We start from the raw sequence: 16,748 nt of genomic DNA, 5'->3' as shown, positions 1-16,748 counted from the left end.
TTGGCCAGCTGATTTGAAAAATGTTCCGGAGGGCTTGGCAGCCAAAGGGTTAAAGTGAACATGTTACTTTTTGTTCCATGGCTAAAACACAGTGTCCCATCACGTTTTATTAGTACTGGGTGTGACTATGAAATAATTTCCCCGTCTCTTGCCCCCCCATACTTACTATCGTTCTTCCTTTTCCTTTGCAGACAGCTGTAAGTTCCTGCATGACCGTTCAGATTACAAACATGGCTGGCAGCTGGAGCGAGAACTGGAGGAGGGCCGATACGGTGCTAATGGTGAGATATGTTTTGGATGTGGCTTACAGCTGTGATAGGTGCTCTTTTGTGGAAGGATATGGTGTGTTGGCGTGCTAGGTTCTTATACTGTACCCTAAAAACTGCAGCTTGAGGCCTGTCAGTCGATCTACATTGTTTTACACAGAAACACGGGACTGGAGGAGGGTTACCATCCTTGGTTCTTTTTCACTTATGTACTCTTCAGGATCCTTTATTGATGCCTGCTGCTGTAAGGTTTTTAAAGGAGAACCCCAGTACAACACTTTGGGGCTGATGAAGAAACATTCTTCCGAGCAATTAGCTGGGCGAATGCCATTTGCACAGCATTCCCGCCAGTAGTTGAAGCTGAAATTCCTATGCTTGTTGGCTCCATCTAGTGGTGGGAATGCCATGAACATTTATACATCAGCTCCTTTATGTTTGTATAATCTCCAGCCTATCTAACTTAACCTATTGGCAGTTCTGTCTGCTTCTGTTGCTGGTAGGGCTGCTAATAAGCTGATCAAAAACCAGACTCTGAATAATGTTCTATGTCTCCCCTGGTTCAAGGTAAAGCAGAACTAAACCGTCCTATCCCCCGAAGACGGCGCCATCCTAGCCTCTAGTTAGATTAGTAGTTGCCATGGTCCTGAACACATGACCATCTATGATGCCAGCTATTTGCTTTCAAGAATTATTGCATGTAATATTTGTGCCGCTGCCCCTGACCTAAAAGATCCCACCCTCGCCCTCAGCAGATCTATACTTACTGGGATCCGACGGCTGTTGCTCCCTTGTTTGTTGACATTGATCGCTGAAAGTCTGTAGCCGTCTCCCTCTTATGAGACATCCCCATAGATGTCTGTTAGGCTGTAATGTGCAGGTGCGGCCAGCAGAGGGAGCATTGCTGGATGTAAACCATAGCAGAACCTTGCCTGTTGGATCTTTGGTAAGTATGGATCTCCGAAGGGGGGAGGTTGGGATCAGTTAGCTCAGGGATGGGGACAAAAGGGATAAGTGTACCTTGTTTAATACTGCACTTATTCTTTGAGAAGCAAAGCACTTGTTACAGAATGTGAGGGCGCCATCATCTGCAATGTGCGTGTATTCCTGTCGTATTCATTTTCTTGTCTTTTACTGTTCAGATGAGGAGAACTATGAAGTGAGCAGCGATGAAGAGGACCTTCCCTTTAAATGTTACATATGCAAAAATGCCTTTAAGAACCCGATTGTAACCAAGTAAGTGACCCTTGGTAGAGTGCATACCGCCATATTACATAAGAGAATCCGTGAATCCCATAACTGATTTTTCCTCTCTCCATGGGTTCATTTCCCTATTGTGCCATATGACAAGGTATTTCAACCCTGTAACAGCTCAGTTGCCTGTGCCATTCTCTGTATGACTGAGTAGCACTTAGGTGCCTGGGCATAATGTATAAGTAGAACCAATATCATTTTATAAAGCTGAACTCTGGGTCAGTGGCTACATACACAGATGAAATACATAAAAGGGTTTCATTTACCTGCCAAAGGATTTCTATTACTGTCCATTCAGTCCTGACACTTACTTAGTATTGACACACAGCCCTGTCTGTCAGGGAAGGGAATCTGGTCTATCTCTGCTGTAGTTAGGTAACACTTACAGGTCTTGCCCCTCCCCCAGCCTATGAATGGACAGTGAAAAGAGAAGCAGAAGACTGATAAGCTCCTCTCTCTGTCACTTTATTGGCATTTCACTTGTTAGCATATGAGTCACTGGCTCCTTGTGCTGCTTCTCGCTCTCCCAGTCTGAGATCTGCTGTACAGGGGATTGCAAGAGACTGATGGCAAATCAAATATAAGTCCTTAAACAAATATATTAATGTATTAATGGACACAGAGCTGCATTCAATTGTGTCTTTTATGTCTGCCTGGAGTTCAGCTCTAATGCTTCTGGTTTATTTATTGCACATGTATCGTTCTACTGCTGGAAGGCAAGAGAGGTATTGCACTCCAGTAGTAAGCATTCATCTCTCCTCTTTATAGGTGTAAGCACTATTTCTGCGAGACCTGCGCCCTGCAACATTATCGCAAATCCAAACGTTGCTACATATGCAACACACAGACAAACGGTGTCTTCAACCCTGCTAAAGGTACGTATTGTGTTCTAGCTACAACCATCCGTGACAAGGACCACTGGTTTCTGTGCCACTAATCTGGGAGCACTTCATAGATGAGTTGGGTTTAGTTGTATATTCCTGCAATACATGCACAATTCCCAGTCTCTTATTCCTTCAAAAATGCTGCAAGTATAGTGATCCCAAAATTCCAGTTAGAGCTTAACGTCCAGAAGTGAGGTGATGCTTCTTCTGCTTCATTGGAATCTTAAAGTGTTGTCAGCCGTGCCCAGTTCATCTCTACTGGACTGCACGCCTATCCCTCTCCTCGTTCCCAGCAAACCTATGCTCCTGCCTTGCTTCCTAAGAGCGTCATACTTTATTTAAAGAAAGGGCTCTTGGGAGATGTAGTTCTTGAGGTGTGCCTACATCACTAGGAATTGACCGAGGGTACCCTTCTAATTCACCTCCCAGCGAGTAATACTACAAGGTAAAGGAAACCATTTACATTGTTGGGGAGAGGGAGGTTTAGGGGTAACTTTTTGTACCATAAACAATGAGCTGATTTTAGATTTGATCATTTCATACCATTCCATCAAAAAGAATCTTTGGACGCAGCAAGCACGACTCCTCTGCCTGAATTCCATCAGACTGGCATTGTATGACAATTGTCTGTCCATCAAATTGGCCGATCTCCGCTTCTTGCATTGATCATTATATGGGAGTATTGGGTATATGTGTGCCTACTAATCCGTGTCTTTTTTTCTTCCCCCAGAATTGATTGCAAAGATAGAGAAGTACAAGGCTGATCACGCCGAGAGTAACGCTCCTGATGAAGAGGGGTAACGCCAGTTTTCTTCCTGATTTTTTTTTTTTTTAAATTAATAAAAACTTTAGATAGAAATGGTTTCTCTGGCTCTGATCTTATAATGGGGGTTGGAAGTCCTCAACACACGGAACACATGGTTATTTCAGGGTCTACATCACACTGGAAGTAGGATATGACTGGTTATACTGGGTAAGAGCAGAAAGAATTGGGTTTACTCTGGTTTTTCTTTAAAGGAGAATTATGGAGTAAGTATTTTTCCCCATAGTTCTCCTAAGGGTCACAGGAGGACACATCCTCCCTTGACCCAAAGCTCAGTATAACGCGAGCTACAGCTCGCGGTATACTGAGACGCCGCAGCCGGGACGGATCCGACAATACTGTCTGGATCCACCCAGCTGCGTGAGTGACAGCTGTCTCTGCCTATCTAGAGGCAGAGCCAGCTGTACCCGCCCCCTCCCGTTGCTCCACTCAGCGCTGGAGGATCGGACCAGGGAATCCCTACAGGGAGCCATGAGTGACCGTCACCACTCTCTGCAGGGATAGATCGAGAAGTGTGCGAGCGACCGTATGCGTTCTCTCACTTCCCGATCTATTGAGCCAACCTGTGACCGTTTCATTGTCACATGTCGGCTCGAACTATGAGGATGAGTGAAAATCACACACCTCATAGTTCTCCTTTTTAAATATCAGATGATGGGAATGTTAAACCTGTGCTCCAGCAATCTGATAATTACATACGTGGTAGCTGTTCCACCTGCCAAACCAGCGACAAAACCTATAAGGGTTTAACTGCAGCACAGAACAATCTTTTACCCTGTCAGACAGGGCTGTGTTATGTGGCAGAGCTGTGAAAATCTCAAGGCTGGAAGGACAGAAATTCAAATTGGCTCCCATATATGCTTCATACGTGTATTAGAGGTGTACATGTATACATGTATTAGAGGTTTGCCTGGACTTCAGCGTGAGGGGAATTTGTCAAAACTGGAGCAGACGCTTCTCTCTTCAGTTCAGATTTAAAAATGAAAGAGAGAAGCTGATTGGTGGCCGTGCACAGCTGCTCCAGATTTAATTAATTCCCCCTCCATGTAGCTGTTACATGTAATTATTCCCATCGGTCACATTTAAAAATCAATGTATTGTAATCAGTAAGCCATTGGTGATCATTAGAGAAGATGAGGAAGAATTGGGTGAAAGTATATAAAATGTATTTATTTATTTTGGCAACAACATGTAACAGAGAATCTCCTTGTCATTGTGTAATACACTGGGGGGGAGGGGGTGGGAGCAGACAGAATCTGGAGCACTTACCCATGGCAACCAATCAGCTTCTCTCTTTAGTTTGTTCAGTTAAGCTTTGAAAATGAAAGGTGAATGCTAACTGGTTGCTATGGACAACTGCTCCAGATTGTCTGCTCCAGTTTTGATAAATTCCCCTCTTTAGATGACGTGTCTGTGCACTTGTTCACGGGCTGCAGACACGCACAGAGGTTTATAATTAATTAAAAAACACAAAACACCACCACAAAACTGCAGGCGTTGTCTAAGGGGGCGCTGTATCACTGAAAGAGGTGTGGAGGCTACAGGAATATGGTTGTAGTGGTATGATCCTGACAGATTAGACATGGGCCTCTGTAGGAAGGCTCGTCCCCGGCTTCTTTGATCATACGTTGTTGCTGTAGATATCTGTTCACTTGATCAGACATGATGCAGAGTTATGATTTAGGCCCAGGTATGAAATAGCAATGCTGAGGAGTCTGCAGGCGTGCAGTGAATCAGACTTGAAGGCCCTGTTTAGTGAAATGATAGGTTTGAATTCAGTTTTGTATAACATCCAGGCTGCAGTGGACAAGGAAGTGACAGGGTCTCTTTACAATCATCTCAAGCAAGAGCTTCCTGTCTCAAGACCCCCATTCCTACTTCCAAAAACTTAAATGGCGAGATTGCTGCGAGGACCGAGGCCTCAGGGAATATAGATGGAGAAGATACTGATGCTATAAGCACAGGGGATTTGAACCGGCTTTTATCTCAAGAAGTGCTGCTCGAGCAGGTAGAAGCTTCTATGACAGAAGACTCACTCAATCTCTCCTGACATATTAAGCCCGCCTGTCAGCTCTTTCAAGAACTAAAAAGACTTTACTTATAAGCCATGCAGAGAAAAGGGACCTCCTGTTCCAAAATGGACATTGGTCATAGACTAGCTAATTAGGTAGTAACACCACTTCTTGCGCATATGTAAACCTTCCCCAAGGGAAGGATCAGCCCTATTTTAAAGAGTTGCATGTGGCAATGATAGAAAGCATTCATTATCAACTCCTGAGGAAGGCTAACATGGCTCGATCCTTTCTTAGCCTCCTTCCTGCAGCCTAACAAGCTGTAAACTAGAACACGTCTCTGTACAATCCTTTACAATGCAGGCAAGGAGTAACAAGGGAACTGTGCCAAGTGAGTGTACAGCCGACTCATTCTGCGCTAGGATACAGCTAGCTCTGAACAATTGCTATATGGGATCGGGCCACAGCATAATAATAGGTATGGGTGGAGTCTTCATCATATACTGGCTCCTTCAGTCTTTTGGGGACACCCATGATCAAATCCCCATATTAGAGCTTTTAGGTCAGCTGTGGTATGTGAAGTCTCCTACTGCACCCTGATAAATAATTCTACAGTAGATGACCATTCTTTTTGACATTCATGGTGTGGAATGGATGACCGTTCTGAAGCAGTTAGACCTTCTTTGGAAGCAGGTCCTATTAGGGTGGGTTTGACATAGTTGGCAAAGCAGGTCTAACACAACCTTTTGTTTCATTTTGCATTGAAACCTATGCACTAGAGAAGTGCTGCATTCAAATGGAAAAGGTTATGTTCAGCAACACCTACCTACACCAGCCCTGGTCCGGGGTTAAGACCCCCTTGTAATGGCCAAAAGGGAGTAGAATGAGCTGAAATCAGACACAGGCCTTGTACTATAAAGGATACCAATAGGTGATTTATCTGATACACATACTGGACAGGTTGTCCATTGTCTGTCACTGTAACCAGCCTGCTAGTAAGAAGTTGTATATACAAAGATTTACACACCTCAACATAGAATTTACAGTAAAAATAAAACTAGAGTAAATTAAAGTCCTAGTCCATACAGGTTTGTTATTGTACAGTATTCTTTAAAGCCCCTTTTGGGGGATCATTTTGTCCCCCTTCTAACCCATACCACAAGAATTTTTCATACCTGTTGAAGCATGTTATAATCATTTGCCCGGGTCCCTCACCGCTGCCGTTTCTGCGTACAGGGGATTACTATCCTATACTTAATGCACCTGAGACCGCTGATCCCCCTACTGGCACAATGTCACTCCTCTTCTGGATCCTGAGAGGACCCCACTCCTGGTGAGCCAATAGAAAGTGTCCATGTCATACAGACAGTGACATGGGACGTAAACAAAGAAAGAGAGAAGAACTGGGACCTGAGCAAAGCTTTTTGATATGGGTCTACCTAAACAATTCATTCACTTTGTATCCGGTCTGACAGTCCCTACACAACAGTTTGTACAATCTCCTTTAGATCTACCATCAGCTTCACCTCACCAGGACAAAATGTTACCACTTGGAGACGCTAAGGGGTTAAGAGACTGTTTAAGCAGAGTGGAGACACTTTGAAAACCCTGTCATTTTTTTTATTAATGTCTGTGTCCCCGATTGGAGGTGGGGAGAATTTCCCTCACTTCCTGTCCCTGTGGCAGCTTGTCAAGGTGTCACAGGCAAAGGAAGAGATGACATATTTCCAACAAGGACACAGGCAGTAAGTAATATCCAATGGCATGCAATGATGAGCAATTTCCTTGTAGCACCATAATGCAGGTGTCACATTCATCTGGACTCCTAACCCCTTCTCTGTCCCTTTATTTCAAAGTCATTTGGATTTCTAATGGCTGAATGGAATTGTGACAGCGGTAGCTCATCAGGGGAATCCAAAATCTAACCAACAGTCACAACAGACTGAAATCTACATTTCGTATGGACTATCACTTACAAAGGGGCACTCCAGATCACAGAATGAATGGACTTTTCAGCCACGCTGCTTAGACAACAGGTGAGGATGGAGGTTGGGGCTCACACTGTCAGATTAACCTGGAAGAAGCACCAGTTCCCGCTCATTAGAGAAGACCAAACATTGTTTTACATTTCAGCAATTTGAACACCTTTAAAAACAACAAAAAGAACGGCATTTAACAATGTGAAGGGCAATCAACACATGCTGGGTCTATCATTTCCACCATCGATGACCGGGTGCAATAAAACGATCAGCGTTATAAATAGTATCCAAGTCATTACCGCCATGGCTGGGTAGATGTTTCAAGGGATCCATTGTGTCCCTGGTTAAAGGAAATCTATATTAAGGGTGAAAATATCCCGTCAGCACAGAATATAAGGTAATGCACAGCTGTTGTTTCTATTTTAGTGACCCTTGCCGATACCTGCACTAAAGGTTGTATATCACCTGCTAGCATACAAGGACAAGTCTGTAATCAAAGCAATTTGGACAGGGTGAGTAGTCACTACGTTCTCCATGATCCACACAATGAAAGTGACATTTTGGGAAAGGCTTATTTCCTGGCTCCAAACCCTGTGAAACATAATTCTTTTTTTTCTTATAAAAAGGTTCCAAAAAAGACAAAAGGCTACTAATGTATTCTAAGTTCCTTCCCGAGAGATACCTGCACTGCAATTAATGCCAATTCATCTGTACCAATCTAGAAAACGCTCAATGGAGGTCTCTGCTGCTGCATCTGACACTGGCCAATACACATCAGCAGCCTGACCTGTCTAATACAATATGCCAGTGACAATGTTAATCTCATTGCCCCTCGCTACAATTCCCATTGGGTTACAGCTGGACCGGCCCTCAATTAATATTCATTGTAAACATTATCAGGAAGCCTATACATAAATAGTAGCCTCATCCCACCAAGAATGAGTTCATTCCCAGTAGGGCAGCCTGTCCATTAAATGGGCACGTTTGGAGGGTTGTCTGGTGCCCAATGACCATGGGAGGCAACCTGCCCCCCACTGATGGATGTTCCAGCTTGAACAGCGTGCATAGGCAATAACATGAGTGGTAAGATATATATGGGAGGTGTGCCACAGGTCTACCAAACCTGCTGAAGGCCTCTGATGTCTTTAAGATGGTGGTCTTGGCTGATCATAAAGGAGAGGACTCATGATCAGGCCCCCTTCCCTACTTACAGTAATCAAAGCTTTATTGGACAAACCTCTGAGCATGCCACCTTGTGAAAATAGCCGCTGGTTTTGCACAACACTGATTAGCAGGTGCCACCTGTGAACAAGCAGGGTTGGGTGACCAGTGGTGATAACCAAGTGAACTGACATGTTCAGTGACCGTACAGCGCAAAGCAGGTTAACTACGTCTATATACGAGACAAATTCCAGCATAGTGTGCCTTCTTCCAGAGGAACGAACAACACGAACGGTGAGATGAGGCTGCTGCCAACATCAGAGGCAGCTTCTCTGTATGCACGCCTAAGATTTGTGATGGTGGGTTTCCTCATGCACCTCCAATAAGCGAGACCTCCTGTCGGGGCCAGTGCAGTGTAAACATTAACGGGATTCCAATCCCTCCCCTCTTCCTTAAAAGTCCCAGTCATCCACATCCAGCTGATCCAAGTTAGATACCAGTCCCTCTAATCCGGGCAGATCTGAACGTCTAGCTCCCTCGAAGTTGGTGATGGGGGACACTGGACGGAGGAGCTCGGGAAGGGCTTCAGATGCTCTACGCTTTATCTGTGAGAAGTAGAAATCTTTGTTAAATTTGGCACCACTAACCAAAAATAAATAAATATGCCATTCAACCCATTACAGCAGCCGTGACCCTGCAGCATGCCAACTGGGCAATCTCTGCAATGCATTTAATGCTTGGATGGAACACGGGGCACATTTACCTGTTTGAAGAAGGAATGATTGAGCAGAGTGCCAGCGTTAGGCCTGCAAAACAGACAAAAATATGAATTGGAATGAGGAACCATATCAATATCAGTGTGGCAGAGGAAAATTCTGGCTCCTTCACAAGCTTCACCATAGCTAAACTTCAGGATTTAGTCAAATCTGTGGTTTGCAACAGGTACACTTAAATGCTCTCCCTTGCCCAATAGCTCCCCTACCCACCTGTTTAGGCACCAGGGACCACTCATTACCATCTTGTCTTGATTGTAATATCTTCCTTATATTGTAAAGCGCTGCACAAACTGTTGGCGCTATATAAATCCTGTATAATAATGTGACTGCCCCCGCACAGCAAGGGGTAAGTGCTCGTTTGTGTCTAGGCTCACAAAATAAGACTCACCCGAAGCGCCAAGCCGGCTTCTTCTTAGACTGGCCCTTCTAACATCTCCCCCCTCCTCTGCAGCGCTCTAAAGTCCCGTAAATCATCAGCGTCTATACACTGTGTATAGACCTGAGGAAGATTTTAATGTTGCAGGGTGAGGGGAAGACAGACTGGAGGGGGCGATGTCGGAGCTTCGGGTGAGTATATCAGTGTTACTTTAGCACCTAGACACAAATGAGCACTTAACCCGTGCAGTGCGGGGGGGTAGCAAGGGTTAATTTAAAAACAATTCCCCAGCGTTCTTCTTTAACCATAGCCATCAGATATTCCAATCTATGCCAAGCCTCACCGTAGCTCAGGGTTTCTCTGCAGACACTGCTCCACCAAGTTGTGGAAGTGTGGGGAGAAGGTGCGGTTGTAAGGGTGCATGCTGTGCTCCCCGTTGGAGGGGCGACAGGAGGTGCCTTCTCCAATGCCAGAGTCCGCTCCAGAGCGAGAGGTCTTCATGATGAGATCTGAGGCAGGAATGGTTGCCGTGTCCAGCAAGCAGGGCACCGTGCCATTCAGCTTCTCAAGGAGCATCTAGTGAGGAGACAAGTCAAGTAGTATCATACCAGGCTTCATTTATCTAAATCTGGCTGCCTAAATGATTCCATCAGAATCCAACTGTCATATTGAAAGTGTAACATGTTTGAAAATGTATTTTTAAAAAATTTCCTTTTTGTCAAAAAGCTTGTTTCTATAGTTCTAAATGTCTGACCTAACACATAGGCAGATATATGCCCTTCTCACCTGTGCTACATAGCCCAGTCATCAGTGTGCAATGCAGACATGGCGGTGGTCTATTGCCCAGGTTGGCAATCTCTGCACCATTCTAAAATGCTGTATAAGTGCCATGACTTGCAGTACACTTCTAATGGACACAGTGAGGTATACGGACTAGGATTATCAGAGTCCACAATATCAGTTTCTGGTTTTATACATGGAGTGTAGTAAATGCCAACATCTGCATTAAAAGGTAAGGGAACATTTGGTTTTATCTGCTGTTCCTGTTCACATTGGGGAGCCCTACCATCACTTCCTCTCAAGATGAAATATCGTCTGAGTATGATAGGGTCTCAGTGAGACAGGAACTAAGGGGGGAATCTCTGCAAAGAAGCAACAAACATACTTTTCTTCTATTAGCAGTGTATGGAAATGGTTTCATTGCAGTTTTCCTATTAGGGAGACATACCCCAACTTCCTGTCCTGATGATACCCTGTGTGCGAGAATGTGATAAGGTCCTGGAGGGAAAGCAAGTAGCTGGGACACATTGATTTGGCTTCAATTTTCTACACGATAAGCAAAGAGAAGGGCTGACTAGTAGAGGAGTTCAAGGATAAATTTACAGAATACCCAGTATTGTGTATATGGGCTTATTGTGAGTGAACAACAGCAATGCCTGCCATGAATAGACCCTCGAATGAAATAAAGATGATGCAGGGAACATTCTAAGCTGAATCTAAATGCACTATGAGCAATTGCTACCATGGGTTCTGGAACCCACAATAGCAGACAGTTTCTCATTTAGATACTTTAAGAAACAAGAAACAAATGAGTCCTAGTAGCCATACCATTGTCCTTACCTGCGTAGCTGGCATGTCTTTGAATGGCACGTGTCCATTAGCAAGCTCGCACGCTGTAATCCCCACACTGTAGATGTCAGATTTGGCATCGTACCCCTGGAGGTTCTGTAAAAAAAAAAAAAACCCAAAAAGGTTGATCACAGCTGTCAAGGAGCGCTTAACTCCTAAAAGTTACCATATAGATGAGTCTCTCAACCAGGGTTCCTCCAGGAGGTTGCTAGGGGATCCTTGGGCTGGGAGCAGTGGTGGATTTTGATCTTCCACCTACACTGACCATCAATGTAAGGGGGCAATTGTCCACTGGCATCCAATGTATAAGGTCACTTCTACACTGACTAGCAATGTAAGGGGGCAATTGTCCACTGGCATCCAATGTATAAGGTCACTTCTACACTGACCAGCAATGTAAGGGGGCAATTGTCCACTGGCATCCAATGTATAAGGTCACTTCTACACTGACCAGCAATGTAAGGGGGCAATTATCCACTGGCATCCAATGTAAAGGTCACTTCTACACTGACCAGCAATGTTGGACGGCACTATTCAATGGGCCACTATCATTAGAGGGCACGTCTCCACTGCTCTCTAGTGTAAGAGGAGGACAGTACAATGTTGACAATGTATATCTTTCCTGGCATTATTCATTTCTTTTTATGATGATTGAAAACAATTTTGTCATATGGGGCCAGAGGGTGGACTGCAAACGGATGTGCTCTGGGCATCACATTCTGCAGGTACAGCATATTCTTTATGATTCCACAATTTACTGAGCACACTCATCTACCATGAACTATAGCTATAAGCTTCCATAGGGGTTCCCTATTGAGCTGACATTTGTTTTTTTTCCTCCAGAGTGAAAAGGTTGAGAAAAGCCGATGGCATTAATCAGGTATTTTAGTACAGCATGAACGCTTTGTAAATTGTACAGTGTATACTATATACTCATCTCACCTGCTGTAAGAGCTCCGGGCTCAGCCAGGGAAGAACCCGGGAACTGTGCTTGGGGAAATCATGGACCACTTTCAGTCGCTGTCCGTGGTTTATCATACTAAGAATACTGCGCAGGCCAGAGAGGTACACCTTCCCTTCCACAGAGATGAGGATGTGACTGGCCTTCACACTCCTGCAGAAAGACAATTATTATTTGGCCAGATACTAAATGAGTTACACTGCAAATAACCCGTTTAGTTTAAAGAAGGGACTTCTAGGAAGATCTTTCATATGGAAGTCTGTGGGGACAAAGTAGTATAATGTCCTTCCTTGTAATCAAAAGGCTGTTTATAGAATAAATCGCATTAAAAAACTACAATGGCATACACAGGGGTAGCCAAAATCGGCTCTCCAGCTGTGGTAGAACTACAAACCCCATGAGGCATTGCAAGATTCTCAGCCACGACTCCCGGGGAGAGATGCATCATGGGATTTGTAGTTTCACCACAGCTGGAGGGCCCGAGTTTGGCTACCCCTGGCATACAGTATGTAATTCTACATGGGATCACTGTCACATAAGGTGCTGCTCTTTCATACAAAGAGGGCAAAAAAGCAGAGGTGCTATAGAGCAGGGGGGATAAGAAGTGCAAATTCATCTTCAATTTAACTCCCCTATCACCTCATTCTCCCACTAGAGCCCCTTAACATTGGTATGGAGCTTACACAGAGCCAAGGACCCCCACTCCTAATAGCAGCACCCTGGCCTTTACAAGCCAAGAGCCAATTCATGGTTTGTATTGATATTAGCATTCTCACTACATCTGGCCATACCATAGTTTATAGATGAAATAATCATGTAGCCACTTGCTTAGCTACCCCATGAACCACATTCTCCCTTTGAATAATGAAGTCGCCATCATTTGACCCCTGCCCTATGTTACCTGTGAACGTAACCCATATGATGGATGTAATCCAAGGCTTTCAACACTCCAAGCAGGATGTAAGCGATTGCCAGCTCACTCATTCCATCTGTGAAGTGTGTGCATATCAGGTCCTTGGCTGACCCTGCCAGGAGAGACACAGCGAGACCATCACTTTATTACCAAGTGGAATGAGAACAAACAACTACAGTCTACCAAACGTTGTAAACCAATCCAAAAAACACCAACATGCTGTGGTCTCCTGATCAAACACATGCTTCAAAACAGGTGCTCCGCTTGGCGTTCCATTGCAGAGAAAGCAGATGTTGTGACGCTTTAGGTGACCTTTGACATTATGACACAAGGTCAAAGTGTATCTAAAGACATAAGTTTATTTTTTAGTTGATAGATCAGAGAACTTGTAATATCATGAGCCACCTGCACTCCTTACGGCATTGGAACCTTGAAATAATGGTGGTGCTTGTAGTGATGGCACATATGGCGCCGTGCAGAACTCCAAGGAATGATTCCTGATTGATACCCGACTATGGCAACCAAATGCACATCAATGTACTCCGGCCTGTGAGGACCTGACTGGTTCTTTGATCTCCAAGGAATCACAATGAATCACCAGCACACACGGGATGAGGTTTCAATTCTTCTTTGTCGTGTTTATTAAAACGTCACATCAGGTCATCAAATGCTAACGTTTCGGGACCATGCAGACTACTTCATCTCTCTAAGTCACTCTGATAAAGGGTCCCTGCGTGGTTCCAAAACGTTAGCATTTGATGGCATGTGACGTTTTAATAAACACAACAAAGAAGAATTGAAACTGTATTCCGTGTGTGTGCTGGTGATTCATTGTGATTCCTTGGAGATCAAAGAGTCTGCCAGGTCATCACAGGCAGGAGTACATTGATGTGCATTTGGTTGCCATAGTCAGGTATCATCAGTGTTCTAAACACCATCTTACCAAACTAGCTTTCAGTTCTACTCACCGTAAGCCATGAACGGGGTGACCACCCACAGCTCATTGTTGGCTATGAATGTGGCTCTGTAAGGGAGGATGTTGGGGTGGTTGAACAGCTTAGACACATGAAGTTCCGTCTGCAGACGAGAAGGTTTGGTTAGCATCCAGGGAAATCTAGAAATCCTGGTAACCAATCAACATCACCCACGACTTCTTATAGTAAAAACTCACTCAAGTGAAGGAAAAATGCACAGCTGGACAAGTTAACAGGACTTAAACTGCATAGGGGTGCTTGAACACCTGGCAGGATACTCTAGAGTGCACGAGAACCATAAAAATTGGGACTTTAATATGCAACCAGATGCTTGGCTGCCAGCCCTACCCATTAACTTCCGCACCTCAGTATTGGCTTATCATTGCAAAGGGCAGCCTTGCTAACCAATAGTGGAAAGCAGGAAGTAGAAAGGGGTGAGTAAAGCTGGTGACAACATGAACTGGTTACTTTTTGCATATCAGAATGTCACAATTTGTGTCCCCTTGGTGCTCTGCAGACGATCCTCCCAGGCCCACAGGCATTGGGGTTACCTGCTCCGCAGCATAAGCGGCATTTTTGGATGTAATATGCTGCCACATGTTTACGTTAAAGGCAAACAATTTCATAATGGAACTCCTAATGAGGGGATATTAATATGAATTGATGTCTAAGGGTACGTAATGTTAATAAAAAGCAGGCAATAAGTGGCAATCACTATCTTTATAAAGTCAGGAAACATTGTTTAGAAGCACTGTGTAGGAATATTTCGAGGGCAGGGGTAAATAAAATGTGCAAATGTTTTAGCGGTCATTCATCAGGGGATATGCAGCAAACATATGATGTTATGAAGGAGTACATAAGAAAGCATTAGAATATGAGTGGATGCCACACAAACAAAGATTACCTGCAGGAAGGCCACCATATCGTTGGTGCAATACTCCAAGTTAACTCTTCTGATACAAACATACTCCCCCGAGGGTTTGTATCGCGCTAAGTTTACCGTCATCAGGTCCTCAAATCCTCTCCCTGAGGAAAATAAAATATCAGCGGACCATCAAATTCTAAACGGTACAAATGCACATTGTACTCTAAACTTCTCAGAGCCAGATTACAGATATTTGAAGCCCACCTTCCCTTCTGCCTACAAGACAACTATTATCTTTACGATGTACCGAGAACCAGCCACCAATAGTTATCTGTAATGTGACGCTACTCTTGATATTCTTATAACATTGCAGTGTTAGATTTTACTTACTTGTAGTCTCTCTTTATCAGAGCGGAGTTGTCAAGCTGAAAGACTGTCATATTTGTTACCTGCGTCCAGTGCTGATAACAGCCATTCATATAACAAAAGGTGATTTAGGATTATGTAAAAGATTCAAATATAAAGGCTTTGTTATTTGACAGTTTTACTCTCCTCCTGCTGCCAGGAGTGTGCGTTAGTAATAAACCATGAGCTATGGAGGGAGACAGATCAGCCTTCCCATTGGGTCCTAACAGCCTGACACTGGGCTAACATCTCTGCTCTGACAGAAGCAAGGCTGCACAACTTATAGCCTGGGCTGAGCACTGTCACACAGGGAAGGATGTCATTATCCCTGTGTAAGCACTGACAATGACACAGTATAATGTCTTTTTAAGCTCTCAGGGCTCCCTGCAGGGAAGGTTATTATGGGCAGGCAGATTCCCTTTAAGTTTTGCTCATTGTTTTCTTTAATGCACACATAAATGTGATCAGCTTAATGTGAATGGTACCGTATTCAAGTGTGTTACAACAGAGCCTGCTTATAAACCTTGCTCGGTATAGTTTGTAATTAAAGATGTACACGTGAACAGGTTTAGTAAAGAGACCCTGTCGCCAAACCATCCATTTCAACCACCTTACCATAATGTTGTGGGAGCATTTACCATATGCATGTTTTTTGCCTGTAAAAGCCTCCCTTATGTAGAAAGCCCTGAGACTGCTGCTGGGTGCCGCCATCTTGGATGTGATGTCAGCAGCCCCAGCAGGGTCAAAGTGGTCATTCAAGTGACACTCTCTAGCATTCACCTTCACTCCTTCCCTGGTAGATACGTAAAAGGTTATGTAGAGAAGTGAAGGCAGTGTCAGAGGACTAAGACAGTAATTAGACAATCCCAGAAGACGTGCAAGGAGGGAACAGGCAGTGCTAGAGAATTGACTCTTCCTGTAGTAGTCCAATTTCTTTTTTAGCAAGCTCAGACACATTGTGAAGTGAATGAAAATGTACAGAAAGGAGACATAATGCAAGTAATCATTTAAAAAACACTCAATTTTCTTTTACCTGCAGTTTTTAGTTTGGTGACAGGGTCTCTAAGACTTCCTCTCCAAATGATCAGGGGTGCAGATATTAGGCTATGGGTGGATTTGGTGGGAACCTGAGACCACCCAAACTGTATGCTTGTGTGCTCAGGAACATGAAGTTGAGAGCTATTTGAAGAGCAGGACTGCTGCACAAAATCTATGCAGGGATGATAATTAAGCATAAGATAAGCTGCCCCCTAGATGATTTGAATAATAGATGCCTGGCTACTCTATGTACCTGTCCCAGGCTGGTGATATATAGCAATGACGACAAACCTGCTGCCCAACTAGCAGAGAAAATATCCGTTGCTTACCTATAACAGTGAGGAGGTCATAACAACTATTATCTGGAGTATATACCCCCATGGTGTCCGGACTGCGACAAGACGCTATGGACTCCGCGCTGGCTGCTTCATCGGG

The 16,748-nt window shown here is 44.2% G+C and overlaps 2 protein-coding genes across 3 annotated transcripts in view; one reads left to right on the top strand and one right to left on the bottom strand.

Moving 5' to 3' along the window:
- The window catches only part of RNF113A (ring finger protein 113A), a 16,637-nt gene extending 13,412 nt beyond the window's left edge, over window positions 1–3,225 (top strand). For both annotated transcript variants that reach the window (XM_018574478.1, XM_018574486.1), the window contains exons 7-10: window positions 192–281; window positions 1,406–1,499; window positions 2,286–2,392; window positions 3,132–3,225. In XM_018574478.1, the coding sequence (XP_018429980.1) occupies window positions 192–281; window positions 1,406–1,499; window positions 2,286–2,392; window positions 3,132–3,202 (362 nt within the window). In that variant the 3' untranslated portion in view covers window positions 3,203–3,225. The remainder of the gene's footprint in view (window positions 1–191; window positions 282–1,405; window positions 1,500–2,285; window positions 2,393–3,131) is intronic.
- A 5,249-nt stretch (window positions 3,226–8,474) lies between these two features.
- LOC108802534 (STE20-related kinase adapter protein alpha-like) lies at window positions 8,475–16,748 on the bottom strand. The gene is made up of 9 exons (XM_018574399.1): window positions 16,643–16,748; window positions 14,910–15,031; window positions 14,000–14,108; window positions 13,020–13,143; window positions 12,100–12,271; window positions 11,149–11,253; window positions 9,872–10,104; window positions 9,140–9,182; window positions 8,475–8,981 (listed from the first exon to the last, which is right to left on the bottom strand). Exons 1-9 carry the CDS (start codon window positions 16,692–16,694, stop codon window positions 8,829–8,831), a joined length of 1,113 nt encoding a protein of 370 aa, XP_018429901.1. The 5' UTR covers window positions 16,695–16,748; the 3' UTR covers window positions 8,475–8,828.

This window comes from Nanorana parkeri, unplaced genomic scaffold, assembly GCF_000935625.1.
Source record: "Nanorana parkeri isolate BGI_ZX_2015 unplaced genomic scaffold, ASM93562v1 scaffold50, whole genome shotgun sequence".
In the NCBI taxonomy this organism is placed as follows: Eukaryota; Metazoa; Chordata; class Amphibia; order Anura; family Dicroglossidae; genus Nanorana; species Nanorana parkeri.
Note: the sequence above shows the minus strand (reverse complement) of the source record. Positions and strands in the feature narration are given on the sequence as shown.

What these genes read in the sequence shown, in the direction of transcription:
- LOC108802534 (XM_018574399.1), bottom strand. Translation starts at nt 16,694, where the DNA reads ATGGGGGTATATACTCCAGATAATAGTTGTTATGACCTCCTCACTGTT. An exon ending in TGACCTCCTCACTGTTATAG is followed by an intron (nt 15,032 to 16,642) that starts GTAAGCAACGGA and finishes TATTTTCCTCAG; the next exon opens with GGAGAGGATTTGAGGACCTG. An exon ending in ATATGGTGGCCTTCCTGCAG is followed by an intron (nt 14,109 to 14,909) that starts GTAATCTTTGTT and finishes TCTCGTCTGCAG; the next exon opens with ACGGAACTTCATGTGTCTAA.